The sequence below is a fragment of the Anoplolepis gracilipes genome, chromosome 7 (genome assembly GCF_047496725.1).
Source record: "Anoplolepis gracilipes chromosome 7, ASM4749672v1, whole genome shotgun sequence".
Classification (NCBI taxonomy): domain Eukaryota; kingdom Metazoa; phylum Arthropoda; class Insecta; order Hymenoptera; family Formicidae; genus Anoplolepis; species Anoplolepis gracilipes.
In genome coordinates, this window is record NC_132976.1 from 8,878,353 (window position 1) to 8,893,698 (window position 15,346).

The following is a 15,346-nucleotide window of genomic DNA, read 5'->3' on the forward strand; positions in this document are numbered from 1 at the left end:
ACTCTTTATCTATGTCTACACAACTATGGATTTTATCTTGCTAAAAGCCATTATCTCTCTTTCACTCTACGTGATATTTATATAATATAAATGTACTTTTCTCTTCTCAGTACCTTTCGGATCTCGGACATAATTTCGTTAGGATCTCGACTACTGGTAGTCTTCATACTCCATGTGAAGCGTAGACTGCGCGGCTTAACTTGTTCGTCGTTCGTGGTAGGTCCGCTGTAACAAAAAGATATCTTAAACCCGTTCAAATTATATAATTAAAAGACGATTCCAATGATATAATTACAGGGAAAGGGAGTAAAATGTTTTTTTTTCAAAGTAATTTATGCGATAAAATTCTAACACTTTGTATTTCGCAAATTTTATATTTTTATCTAATTTTAAATAACAAATGACAAGTATATAAATTTGTCCGTACATTTCTTTTAGCAAATTTTATATGTGTATTATATTATTGGAAATCATGTATTATATCAAGCCAAGAATTATACTATAAATACATCAATTTATATGAAAATATGTAAATCTTATAAAATGATATGTTGTATAATTAAAGCTTTAAGCTTGCGGTTGGATAATAATAAATTTTTCATCTGTTTCACAAAGAGAAAACTCTACGATGTGATGTTGTGCTAAAAAGAATTCCTGCAAGCTATCCATAAAAAATGTTTAAAAATGTGATGTGAAATGAAAATTTATCCAGAATTAAATTGTATAGAGTTATAACATACATGCGTGACATGCAGATCATCGTAAGTTTAATTACAATTTTTAATGCTGCATACATTTTACATTTATGTAATAAGTGAAACATATTTAAAATGAGTGTTACACAAAACTGTAAAACTTATGTGTGAATCATTGCAACACCTTGAATATGTACATCTTCGCAAGAGATTTATTCTTATAATGAAAATATAATAAAAATTCAGTAGAACTCTATATGCGATTGATAAAACACGCATAAATAATAATTAGTTACAAATAAAAATTACAATGATTAATATTTTCCATAGAGATGAGAAGATATAGTATCTTATATTAGTACAATTTAAATAATTTATTTCTTTTTATAGATCTTTATCTCTGAATCGACAATAGCCAATTGGAATCAATTTTTTTTTATGTAGCTATTCAAAATGTCAAATAATTTCTTTTTTAAATGAGCCATTTCGATAAGATATGCATGCGTCAACGTAGAAGTCGTTTTAAACAGATGAACAGACATGCAACAAAACGATACATCGTATTGTTTAAATGAATGTGAGTACGCGCGTTCCGTCAACGATATGACGAACAGAAAAAAGTTTGGATTGGTACGAGAAATCAAGGAACGAATGAACGAAATTAAGAACACGTGGATCGTGGTATTTACGGTATGCGGCAACGTACCTCACTACTAGGTGCTTGGAGGGTACGGATGGGTCCATGGGGCTGAAATAACAAAACAAAGGCAGTTGCTAACAAACACACTAAACATGATAAATTAATCAAATTGTCAAATATGTATAACAACCATCACCATCCTGTCACCATCGCACACTGATTATGACACATAGACAATTATTGATGCGATGAATTTAAAGGATCTTTTTCGATATAATATAGTATTCTTATTGCAGATTTTTTTTTCAAATATAAAAGTAAAAAAAAAAAGGAAAAAGACACGGGATGTGATGTGTGAAAGTTTCTCGTGGATACAAACATTTATTGTTAAAGGAAGATAACTGTTAAATTAATTAAATTATATAAATTGCAATCTTAGTCTCTTTCTTTTTTTCTTTTTAAGGTAAATTATAATTTTTGCGTGATGTGTGTGTATGTATGTGTTAAGACACAAACTTTCATATAAATTACCATATAAATTAATTGTTGCGTGAATATAGAAAAGAGCCCAATTTTTACACATAACATTCCTAATGAGTTACATGCATCGTATAAATAGTGTGTAAGACTGTCGTGTGTTTTCGCACTAAATGTTCCTTTTTATGCTATACGAGGATTCAGAAATAAATTGATACACAACATATATAAGACAGTTTTTGACATATTTATTATAATGCGAAATTATATACTATTATTGCGCCTTAAAATTATTAAATAATATTTCTATCCTGTTAAGCTATTTACTGCCCTCCATAACGTAAAAGATATTAAAATTATAATTTCTAAATTAGGTTCTTTAAATAATGGATTGACTATATATATAACTGATAATATCCTAAGAATCCTCCGGATGCTTGGACGGGCACGTAATTGGAGTGCAGCAAAAAGCATTATCGCTTAAAGACACGTTATATTTATATAATTTGCATACAAATGTTTTTTATCTCATATATATATATATATATATATATATATATATGTATATATATATATATTTTGATATATTTAATATATGACGTGGTCTCTCTCTCTCTCTCTCTCTCTCTCTCTCTCTCTCTCTCTCTCTCGCTTTTCTCATTTTCATATACATTTATTGTTGTGGGGTGGCCTTAGGTGTTATTACATATTTTATTAACTTTATAATCTTCTAATATCACTTATGCATCGATAAACATGATGAATACAAAAACAAATTCTACTAATGACAGCTTTTCAAACATTTGTTGGGAATATATTATATCAAAATACTAAATATATATCAGGATACATTAATTGTGCAATCTCGCGAGACGTAAATTATAAAAAAAAAATAAAAAAAGATTAATTAGAGAAACATTCTATATATTATACAATAGAAGTGTAAATATGACTTCTTTAATATTCTTTATACAAAAGAATAAAAAAATCATCGATATCTTAAAAGATCAGAGACAAATATAAGATTTCTCTGATTTGCTACAAATAAGATAACATATTTCGAGCAGCCCAAGACCACTTTATAGGATACGCCATGATCTGTCTTAATAAACGTATAGTAGTAGTAGTAGTAGTAGTAGTAGTAGTAGTAGTAGTAGTAGTAGTAGTAGTAGTAGTAGTAGTAGTAGTAGTAGTAGTAGTAGTAGTAGTAGTAGTAGTAGTAGTAGTAGTAGTAGTAGTAGTAGTAGTAGTAGTAGTAGTAGTAGTAGTAGTAGTAATAGTAGTAGTAGTAGTTGTAGTAGTTGTTGTAGTAGTTGTAGTAGTAGTAGTAGTAGTAGTAGTAGTAGTAATAATAATAATAATAATAAAAATAATAATAATAATAATAATAATAATAATAATATTATTATTATTATTTGTTAATTAACATGTAGATACTATTGCGTTGACCAGATATCATTTAATAAATGCTATATTGGCAATGACTGGTGGAAGGATTAATGCATCGATATCGTATAATAACGAGATATTTGAAATACACAATATATAAGAAAAGGCACGTATTTTTTTACATATTAAAGTGTAACGCATACACACACGCGATCACTCTCAAATTTATAATATACCCAAAAGTCAATATCTGCACTTAGTATTGAGATAAGATGACAAATTCCAGATTTTAATAGCTATATATATTGTACTGTAAAACTTTGCGTCCAGCGAACCGCTTTTTTGTTTCTGAATTAAAAAAGAATATGCTATAAGAAATATACATTCTTATACAGAAAAATTTATATATTTATATACTTTTATGATAAATATACTTTTATAATAAAATATATTAAATAAAAGAAATTTATAAAAGCTAATCTCCTTTCTTGGTAAAAAGCTATATGAATAACAATTAATTTAATTTAATTCATTACATAATATTGTACTAAGCACAGTATCGTTCATTGCCAAGTAAATTAAAATTAATATCTATCTGCATTTTGTTATACAATAAGATTTATCAGAGACATAATATACGTGCTCAAATATTGTATATTTCTAATAATTAAACGATGTAGAGTACAATGTAGAGTAGGATACATTAATCAATATACAAATAAATCAAGTACCAATTATGGCCTGCCTTGTTCGAATAATATGTTCTATTGTGTGTCGTGCGTCTTCAATAATTTATACAATTTTACAAATGAATATATTTATCAATAGAATAGAAATAAATTAAAGCAAGGTGGGTGAAAAATCAAAATTGCCGTTCATTGCAATCAAATAGCACTCTAAGATTAATTCATTAGTCAGTTTTGAGATCAGCATCGGAACATTATTTATAACTGCCGATATATGTGAAGAAATAAGAAAAAAATTTTAATAACACTGAATATAAAAAAAACTTTTGTATGTGCAATGTGTTGCTATTTGTTTACAGAACTTTGACAGGGTGGTATTCCTTCTGCCAATAAAAAAAAAAAGTTAAATTCTGTATAATCGCAAATTGAAAGGCATTTATCATGTACATTAATTATAAGAGGAAAGATAAAGTGGAATGCCTGATATACTTATCACACACATCTCCAAATTTGCTTTTGTTTAATGATAATATGTTTGTAGTTATCAAATTGCCTCGACTTCTTTAAATAATAAATGCAATTATATTGATAATTTTAAATTGGAGTATTAGATAGAAAATGCAGAAATTAATTCAGGAAATAATATAAAAGTGTGTACATGTGTAAAATATGTCAAATTGTAAGACTATCTTTTTTTCCTTCATATTGCGAGTATAAATCGAGTTATATAACTTCTTTGTCTATTTAGCTCTTTCATTCTTTTTGCAAAGAGACTTATGTTATTTATTATAATTTCAAAATTATTTGTAAATAACATAAAAACCCGCATAATATTTATTATAAGACAAAAATATTATATTATCTCTATCTATATGTCAGTTTCTATACAGACAGACATCATATGTATATGATAACATACATATCCATTCATTTGAAAGGATATATCTCCTTCTGAATTTCGTTTAAGTGAAAAAATCGTAATAAGAGACCTAATATATTTTTTTAAGTTATATTAATAATATTGTGAAAAAAAAGAAAAAATCAGACATAAATTCCACGCTATCTTTGAGAGAAGGAATCTATGCTGGATATCAAAGAAAAAAAAAAGCAAAAAAAAAAAAGGAATAAAAGGGAAATAAAATAGTATATATATGAATATTGATCGCGATTATACGGTGTGTAAAGTTTAACTAACGGCATAGGTAAAAAACGTTTTATATTACGCGAAAATATGATAAGCATGCAATATTAAGTGCAGTATTGAGAATACGCTTTAATTGTTGGCGATAAAAAAGGTCTCATTACACGATACAAATTTTACATATATTAAGACTTTAAATATTATTGCTATCCAACATATTTTCCTAAGAAAGAAAAGGGAAAAAAGGGAAAAAAAGAAAAAAAGAAAAAGGGCGCTAAATAATGTTTTACAAAGAGGTATACAATATTATATTCTATATTCCTCATTATAATCCGCAAAAAAAAAAAGAATTAAGAGAAAAAATCGGAACGAAATAAAACAATACATTGATAGAAGGTGCGATTGCCATGGCGCGATATATCTGCATGCGGGACTCGCTCTCATTTCAGCTTTCGTGGGAAACAAGGCGAGACTTCCTCCTTCATTTAAAAAAATCTGTCAAAGTACGAACAATCATATATGTACTCTGTTATCGCTAAAAAAATCTGTCTGTTCGTTCGTTAGTGTTAGTATAACTATAACATTTTCCTCTCACACACACACTCACGCGCGAAATTTCACTAGTGTTGTGTAACGGATTCATATTATACTTTGATCACGTTAACAATCTGTCGATTTCATCCCTTTGAGGGCAGTGTAGAGAGAAAAGGGATACTTAGGATATACAATAAGTATAATACAAGAGAAAAAAAAACGAGGAACATGTGTAAACGTGTCTTTCTCACTACCGATAAAAAATATTGCAGAGAGATAAAGAAGAGTTTCATATTCAAGTTTCAATCAGAGAATTGTGTAAAAGACTTTCACGTTATATTATATGTACTTTATATGCGTCATATGATTTATAAGTAAAACTTGTTTCTCATCACATTTGCGGGATCGTTAACTTTAAACTAACGGAAAAAAATAATCTATGCCTGTCGCACATCCGCCGCTACGTAAAAATATTATCGACGTTTAAAAAATATAATAAGTGTCTTTGAGCACACTTATTCTTAAACATTTTAGTGATTTATAATACTTTACGTCGGGGAAGGCATCTATATCATCTATATCTATCTCGTAAAAATAATTTTATTTTTACACTCTTTTATTTTACAAACAAAAGTGAGACAAAAATAAACTAAAGTCTCCGCGAAAAATGGTACAAAAATACATATACACAAGATATATATCAAGAGTTTCTCTCCTTAAACGGACGACGTAAAGTATATATATACATATAATTACGAGGCAGAGGCTGAATTAGGAAAGGCACAGATTCCAGTGCTATATGTCTAAGTGCGTAAGGCGATCTCCTGTTTCGTGATTTCAGGAAGACGTCATTTTTTTTTCTTTTTTAATAATTATGTAACACCACACATGTATATACGTATATGCATTATATATGTATAATCCGTTGTGAAATCGTATACAAATGCAGATACGTAAATATCATATGTATGCTCAAAGATGACGCGCGATGTATGACGGTATATATATATATATGTAAAAAGTTCCTAAAAAATGTAATCTATACACTGAAAACTATCTTGAGAACCACAGAATAACGGAGCTGAGAGTTTCTCTTTTTTTCCATATATATAATATAAATATATATATATACATATATATTATATATATTATAATATATGCAATCACACAATATCCGTTGAGCAGTCGACCGTATTATTTGGCTCACGACATCGGTCGGCACATTGGTCGTTTAAAACCCGTGTCTCTATGGCCTTTCGCTTGTCGGAAGGAACTCGAGCTTATATGGTTCACGGCCTGCAGCATAATATATATAACCGGTATGAATTAATTAATAATGTAGAGATAATAACGTCAAGAGGGAAATCGTTCTGATGCACCAATGGCTATGGATGCCGTCAATTCAGCAACATTTTATTGTTAATTTCGTTATTTATGTACATCGGAAGATGATGAGTACAGTGACCATATCATGAAAGTGAGAAAATTCATTTTACAACGGCTGTTTATACAACGGATTTGTACATATTATAACTCTCGTTATTCTGCAGTCTTCCATCCTCAGCTCCACTTTTACATGTACGTGTGTGGTATACGCTGTCAATTTGCATTTAAATGTGCGATATGGTATATAAAATGGTATTAAAAGTCCCATGTGTATATATATATATATATATATATATATATATATATATATATATATAATAAATCAAAGATATATGCCTCGCTACAATCGAGTAAGAAAAAGGGATGCACAATGAATATGCGAGGTGGCCTAAATTCAGCCGAGCAATGTGTGTGCGTGTATATGTATGTTGTGTGTATTACTTTCAATCAATCTCAAAAAAATTTATTTTAAGCACGAATTTTATAACGATACGATCTTTAATCCACGACATAGCAGATCAAAATTCTGTATAAGGAAGCGTTGTGTATTTCGTTACGCATATAGAAGAGATAAAAAAAATATATATATATATTATATATATATAATATATTTCTACTTAGAATTCGGCTAAAGAGGGTACAATCGGTCAAGCAAATATTTATGGGACAAACAAATAATATCAATAATATCAAGGTGAATACGCGATATGCTCTTGAGGATGAAAATAATATATATATATATATATTTATTTATTTATAAGTGTATAAATAAAGCTACGAACAAAATGCATAAGCTACATGTCCTGCGGCTTTCACTGATAATGGTCGCTGCTGGCTCATCGGATTTGTAACTAATAAATATCATGTGTATATATATATATATATATATATATATATAATATATATTTACATATATATACATATATATATAACATATGTAATCTCATATCAATATAGAATTTCCAGAATTACATAGTCATTGTGCATCCTTAAAAAAAACAGAAACTTCATTTTTTCATGCAAACAATAAATACAATTTATCAAACTATGTCAGTATGAGATAATATATTCAAGTATGTATTAAAATCTCAACACTGAAATGTTTAAGATGTTAAGCATGCACTGAGGGTCCACTGCAAAGCTGCGATTTGTTTATGCTAGCACTCTCAGTTTGTATCCGCGTATAAGATATCAGATAACGTGAGTATGAAATTATTAAATATATTTTCTATTTGGCATATATCGAGAAATAATTCAACGAATGGAAAAAGGAATAAGAGAAATGGAAAAAATATAACGATGTTTATATCAAATAAACTTTTTGATATTTCATAGATCTTCTTTGGCGAGATTATTTCGTAACGCATGCAGTAATTATGCGTATAAAAAATGAGATTGATAATTCTTCTAATAATATCGGCATATATACTCTATTTTTTTTAACACACATCTCTTTTCCAAATTAATACCTTTACTGTTTTGAAAATATTTGATCGTCAATAAATTTTCAAAGAAATTTCGTAGCTAATTAGAATAGATTAGGAACGAAATTTAAAACCATAAAAATCAATCCAAAATATTGTATGTCTTATACGTGACAATTGATTTACAATTAGATTGTAAAATATATGTGGACTAACCATAAAAAAATATTTGTATAAATGAACAATGGTGGAATAATGTTTCGTACACGTTATTGGCATGCTATCAAATATCGGTAACGCTAAATTGTGAAGATTTAAATAATCTTGGAACTTACCGTTTCGAAGAGAACTTCGAAGATAATTTCGAGAAGAAGGACGGCCTTGCTAGAGGGCTAATCGCATTCGTGTCCTGGGTTTGTGTATGCCCCTGGAAGTATGATATATTTATGTTAAAATTAGATATTAAATATATTATATATAGCAGATAGTCATTATAAATTGGACTATTTATTTCTACATCCGGTTACTCTGAGCTCATTCCCGAAATATCGCGGGGATATTGACAGCACTATAAGTGTATAGATGTGTCAAGCCAAATCTTTTTATCAATTTGTTCTTTTTCATTTCACGAATACTCACCTGAGTGTGATTTCGCTGTGCTCTATTTTGGCCAGAATGAAACGTACTACGACTCGGCACATTCCGTGGAAATGCTGGCGTAGTGGCTGTGGCCAGTCTGTTGCTCGTGCATACACCCAAACTGACAACAGACGATGATCTTTATTTTAGTAAGGATTACAATCATGTAATAAATATATAAAGGCTGAGACTACTCATCAGCGGCTTTATAGTTTTACGTGTACTACTGACAATTTGCGGAGAGCGTATACATTACAATTGATATTCAATTGATTGAATTTAAAGAGAAGCTGTGGCGTCAAGATGCAAAAAAAACCAAGTAGATAAATTGTTGTTCAAACGCTATCTATTTCTGGAGATACTGTTGTGAATTTTCAACGCGCAAGCAATTTATAGCTCACAAATGAAGCTTAGCATGTAGACGAAGCGAAATTCATGAGAAGTTAGTTTATTTGATCGAGAGTTTGCGGTAAATTACGCATGGGCGCTATGTTTTAATCGTTTGAAATGAATAACTACACATGCTTTAGAAACAGATTATTTCAAGAGTACGATTGCGCTATTCGTGAGAGAGAAATACATTTGAAATACTGCAATGGTTTAGTCAGCAGTGAGATTATAATTGCTTATAAATAATTGAATTATAAGAATTATATTCGATAAATACATATAATGATTTATACACAAGAATTAAATATTTCTTAATTAATAAGCTACACTTATTACAATATATAACTCTTCAAAAGATAACAGAAAAGAAAATATAATTATGCCTATTCGTATACTTTTTGAAATCAAAATGATCAATATCAAATAAATGTTTTTTTGATTTTATTGTGACGCGACATACTTCTCGAAATATATCGTTGTAATATCCTACATGATTAAGCTCACTCTAATTAATCAAAGTCATTCTAAAAATTGCTAAGTGAGTGAAAAGTGTAAGCATGAAACTGTATAATGAATAAATGAGATGTATCGTTTCAATGGTGCTATAATCAAACTTAAATGATTCATGTACAAATAAAAAAGGAACTGATGTAATAATTTAATAGAGAACTACCAAAGTTTAATTCATGCTAATAAGAAAGAGAAAGAAAGAAACGTGTGAGAGAGAGAGAGAGAGAGAGAGAGAGAGAAAGAGAGTAAAGAGAAATGAGAAAATGACCAGAAACTATCCTAGAGAACCTATGTAAGACAATCTCTTAAGTAGAACATACTGGAAAAGATAACGTTATTGTTTCCCCGAGACGACGAGTTTCCTCGTAATCTGCTCCGACTATATTGGCAAGAAAGCTAATGCCGATATCTGGGATACCTGGTTACCTAAGAAAGTTAGTGGCCCAAGAAATACGTAAACATAAACGAAAGAAGAAACGCATATATCCGAAATAGTTTATAAATATGCAGGAATAAGAGTATGCACAGGTTATTTGGTTCTTGTATTAGAGGGATATTGTGGGGGCCTGTACCTCTGCCTAAGGGGGTCAGCGGTGGCGAGTAAGGAGTTGTGGGCGTTGCGTGGTTGAGGGTCCAGTAGTGAATGGTCGCTGGGGGGTACACCACTTGAGGAACGGTGACCTGCGCTGATGCTCGCAGACTTGGTGTGACCCCGCGTCGGTCTAGTGCCCTCGCCCAGGCTGTGCATAAAACTAATCAGCAAATCGCCGGATTGCCACGATTTAATTCTACCTTTTGCTCTTTCTCTTTATTATAATAATAATAAAGGAGCAGAATTTTTCTCAAGGTTGTACAGAAAGAAGCAACATGGGGCGAGATCTGAGATTTACGAAATTTTCAGACATTGCGAAATTATATTTTGTTACATATTTATGCACGATATGATAATGAATTCTTCATCTCTAGATAAGGGATTAGTATTGAGAATTTTGCCACTTGTGTTTCAAGTTGTAATGTTTTATCGTATATTTTGCTAAAAAAAAAAAAAAAAATAAATAAAAAAAACACATTTAATAAATTATCACATATTTACATTTATTAATTGTTCTTCAGTCAATTTTAAAAGATTTGTACACATGTATGAGTATATGCATAGTAGAGTCTCGTTAATTTAGGCCCTCTGTGGCGGTAAGAGCAAAAAATTTCTCGAAAACCAAAAATTAACAGATTCTCTCAAACGAGCTGCTCATTTGTGTTGTACGCAAAACTGTTACCTATCACATAATCTGTCTATTATAACAAAGAGAGGACGTGTGATACATTATTGTTCGGCAAAGTATGAGCCATTAAAATTAACAGGGATCAAATTTGAGGAGACTCCACTATACTTGCAAAAAAATATACTTCATACATTTTGTAGAAATATATTTTTCGTAACAGAAACTCTCATCGAAAAGGATGTAAAAGGAACTCATGAGGATGGAAGAAGGAGAATGAAAATATTAACTGCTGCTAATGCAACTTCGTGAAATATTTGTACGATATGTAAGAGAAACGAGAAAATACGATGCTGTAACGTAAAGATGAAAATGTATGATGATATTAATGAATGTGTCTAAACTTCCTTTCTCGAATAGATATGCCTTATATCTGAGGTAATACATGTGAATGTGACTGTGGTCTGACATCGTTTCAGCAAGCGTCTGTACATGTATAAAACGTTAAAAATCAGACTGTCCGTTCGATACATCCGTCAAGCTATAAAGAAAGTGATGTCGCAATGAACGATTGGCAGGCAGCAGCCAAACATGCTAGAGCGATGCAACAAACAAATAAACTCCCCGGGGCTTCTAATGACAAAGATTTTTGTTATTATTCACTCGCGATTACGAGACTTTTGTTGTTCATGGTTTTAGTGTACACTTGACACACATAAGTAATCAGTTGTCTATGGTTAGTGAAAGTAAAAGAGTGTTAAATTGATAGAAAACGTAGAAATATCATCACACTATAAATGCACTCTAATCATATAATATCTTACTGTATATAAAAATATGTAAATGCCATAATTACAATTTCACATAGGTATGAGATATTGGATCGTAATTCGATTTGCAAATACAAATTAAGCCACCAGATATAATTACAAAATCTAAAACTATCATCTAAAGCTACTCATCTTTACGGTTCTTCTTCTTAACATTGAATAACTATATTTATACTTTTCTTTTACCTTTTTCATATAATTTTATAATATAATTTTTGGTAAACCCTTTCTAAATTTTTTTATTATGATTTAAATAAAATCAACTTTTTTGAAAACTTTGAAACCTGCTTGTTTGACTTATAATAAAATTAAATCAAACCATCAAATCATAAATTATTTCTAAACAGATTAGAACAAGATGATAATAATTGGAAATTGTGGTTTTCAAGAAATGTCTAAAAGTTAACACGTAACAGCAAAACATGAAGAACGTTCAAAGATTTCACACCACCATTCTTATATATTTAACTTTTCTTTATTAATAGATAAATTCAAAAAGAAAATTTTAAATTTAACTTTATTTTAACTTTAAATGTCCAGAAATTTACTCTTTTTTTTTAATTAAAAAAATTTTAATATTTTAATTATTTTTTCTTAATATATAATATACATATCTAAAGTTTTAATAATCAATAACAAATTCTATAAATTTCGTAATAATACATATAAAAAGAACGTTAAGCACACGTCCAATATCCCATGAGAAGAGGAAATACAAATAAAAAATGTAGTAAAAAAATTTCGCTACATATAAAATTTTATTTCTTTTTAATAATATCTAGATAATTTATTATTTTTGCGATTGTATTTCTCGAATAAAAATAATTGGATACCACTATACCTGGGTACTTCGTTGGTTCTTTCGGTAGATGAAGATGATGTTTTCGCTTGATCATAAGAGATGGTGCTACGTCGACCAACAGAACCAGGAGCAGGTGAGGTAAGTGGTCGACCACTACCTACTCCTGCATTCATTGTGTTGCTCTTGCCTACCCTCGCTTTACCACCAGGACTTGTACCCACGCCTAGAATGAACATTGTCACTGCAAGCCTCATTAGATGTGGTTCAACACAAAACAAAAAGCAACATACTTCAAATTATTAAACAAACATGGAAACAGATTATTAAAGAAGAGCTGAAAATGCGTGAAATGTCTAACCTGCTTCCATTAAACGGAAAACTTGAAAGTAAAGAGTAATGTTAAATGATTATATGACTTTTTGCACATGTCAACATGTAATAGACCATAAATGATTAAGTTTTAGATATATATGGCGATAAAATTGTGTCACAAAGATTATGTATTCAAACTTGTAAACATATAAGAAACAGACATGACCGATTTGACATTAAAGACATGTAGAACTAGAGTCTTTGATAACAACATAACTATATCGATAGATATGCAAGATTATATGATTTGTGAACACTGAATGATGAATACCAAAAATAACCGACAAATCAATGAAATTAATTATACATTTGATAAATATTAGCTACTGAAAGGAATACTGCGACCTTATTCAAAGCAACCTTATCCAAAGAAGTATCTTTTCACTGAAGCATCACGAATTGAACATAGCATGACAAGTAATCCAATAATATATTCATTGACAAAAGATCCTCGAAGTTTTGTTCAAGAACAAAATGAACTCACTGGTATCTAATTGTCCAGGCGGTTGACTGTTTTTCGGTGCGGAGGGCCGGCTTGCAGAAACACGAGCGCTATTTTCTTTAATCGTGGCTGCGTCCACGGTATTTTGTCGTTTAAAATTGCTACCGCCGCTACCAGTCACAGCTGCGCCAGTTACCACAGTCGCGTGATTGTGATTCGTTGCATTACCTGGACTTGGCGCGCCTCCTAATAAGGAAGGAAAATTATGTAACAAAGAAGTTTTTGTTTTCAGACACACACAGCACTTGTAGTACCACTAATAACATGTATAAATAATCTTATCCTTCTTCTGTTACCATTTTAATGATTGACAATTAAGATGTACAAATTTAATTCAACAATTCACGTGTTACTACAACTATCAACTACAGTTACTATCTCTTTCCAACGTAAATAACACAGAAAGTTTGTTGCACAGAATTTCCGATCACAAGGAGCACAAGTTGGCTTTTGTCTTACCCGAAAGTTTGGTAAGTTTTGGTATCCTTTATCCATGCTTGTCGACTGACGGTAAAGTTTACAGACTGCCATATCGTGTATTAAAAGTAACGGTTAAAATACACGGGTAAATAACACTTACGAAGGGTTTCGCCACCAGACGAGGCCCGTCTACTGGGTTTTGGATTGCTAGCAGAAATACTTCTGTGAACACCTCTGTGCGATGGACTTTGTACCGCGCCACCTGTCCCCCCGCTGCCCCCACCTCCAGCACCCGAGCTGACTTGTGGCGGAATGTTACGCAGCGATAATGAACTACCCGACCGTGATCCGTCGCTTTCAGGCTGTTAACAGATAGAAATTCATCAGAGATTGATGTAAGAAAGGAAAGCAGAAAGACTTATAATCTTATTATAAAGTTGAGATGTATTGTGTACTTACATCTGTCGTTTTTCTGCCTAGGAGCAAATACGTGGCGAATACGTCGTCATACTTCGCTTGTCCTAAGGAATCCTCTATCTCGCTTCGAGTGTATCCCAAACTGGCTAGCGCCTCTGAAATTGAAACACGCATCGACATAGTCATATCCATTAGAATATTTTTTTCAACATTTACAATGCAGCCAAAATTAATTAGAAAAATGCAAACGAATCAAGTTGAGAAGCTCGCTACATATTGTTATCATAACAGATATACTCTTCGAAATACATTAAATTCTTAAAAATTACTTGGTCTCTTTATCGCCTTTACGATGCATAATGTCCGCATTTAGACACTCGTTAAAAGTAAGTCGATGTTAGTTTTAATATTAGCATTGGTTATAAAACTTTATTTCATAATTAAGATATATATATATACGATAAATAATATCTAAACACATATACACACACACATAAACGTGAATATATCAGACCAAATACTGATTCAACAAACAAGCTATATGACATTTTCACGCTGTGAGTCTAAGGTCTAAGTAATAGATGTCTGATATATTTCGTTAATATATTAATATATTATACATCTTCAACTACAAACAACACCCGCTCATGAACGTTTCCTATATTAAAAAGTTACATTAAAATCCATCTTCTTATAAAAACAAATGTACAATTTACGTTATAAGTATTTAAGATATATTATAATTTTTCTGTAGAGCAAAGAAGAGAAAAACAATAATCTCTCTCACGTAATTTTGTGCAATGTATGTAGGAACATTCATAACGAGTGTGATACTAAACGTAAAAACGGTAAGTAGAGTAAGTGTTATGTACATA

The 15,346-nt window shown here is 30.6% G+C and overlaps 1 protein-coding gene across 18 annotated transcripts in view; it reads right to left on the reverse strand.

Annotated features, from left to right (window-relative positions):
* Window positions 1–15,346, reverse strand: part of LOC140667879 (serine/threonine-protein kinase MARK2) — a 90,279-nt gene that overhangs the window by 4,335 nt on the left and 70,598 nt on the right. For 9 of the 18 annotated variants that reach the window (XM_072896193.1, XM_072896209.1, XM_072896208.1 and 6 more), the window contains 10 exons: window positions 14,514–14,626; window positions 14,215–14,416; window positions 13,617–13,820; window positions 13,119–13,139; window positions 12,800–13,001; window positions 10,484–10,663; window positions 9,012–9,132; window positions 8,708–8,799; window positions 1,402–1,443; window positions 114–225 (listed from right to left, as the gene is read on the reverse strand). In XM_072896193.1, the coding sequence (XP_072752294.1) occupies window positions 114–225; window positions 1,402–1,443; window positions 8,708–8,799; window positions 9,012–9,132; window positions 10,484–10,663; window positions 12,800–13,001; window positions 13,119–13,139; window positions 13,617–13,820; window positions 14,215–14,416; window positions 14,514–14,626 (1,289 nt within the window). The other 9 variants (XM_072896210.1, XM_072896200.1, XM_072896195.1 and 6 more) reach the window with 8 other exon arrangements.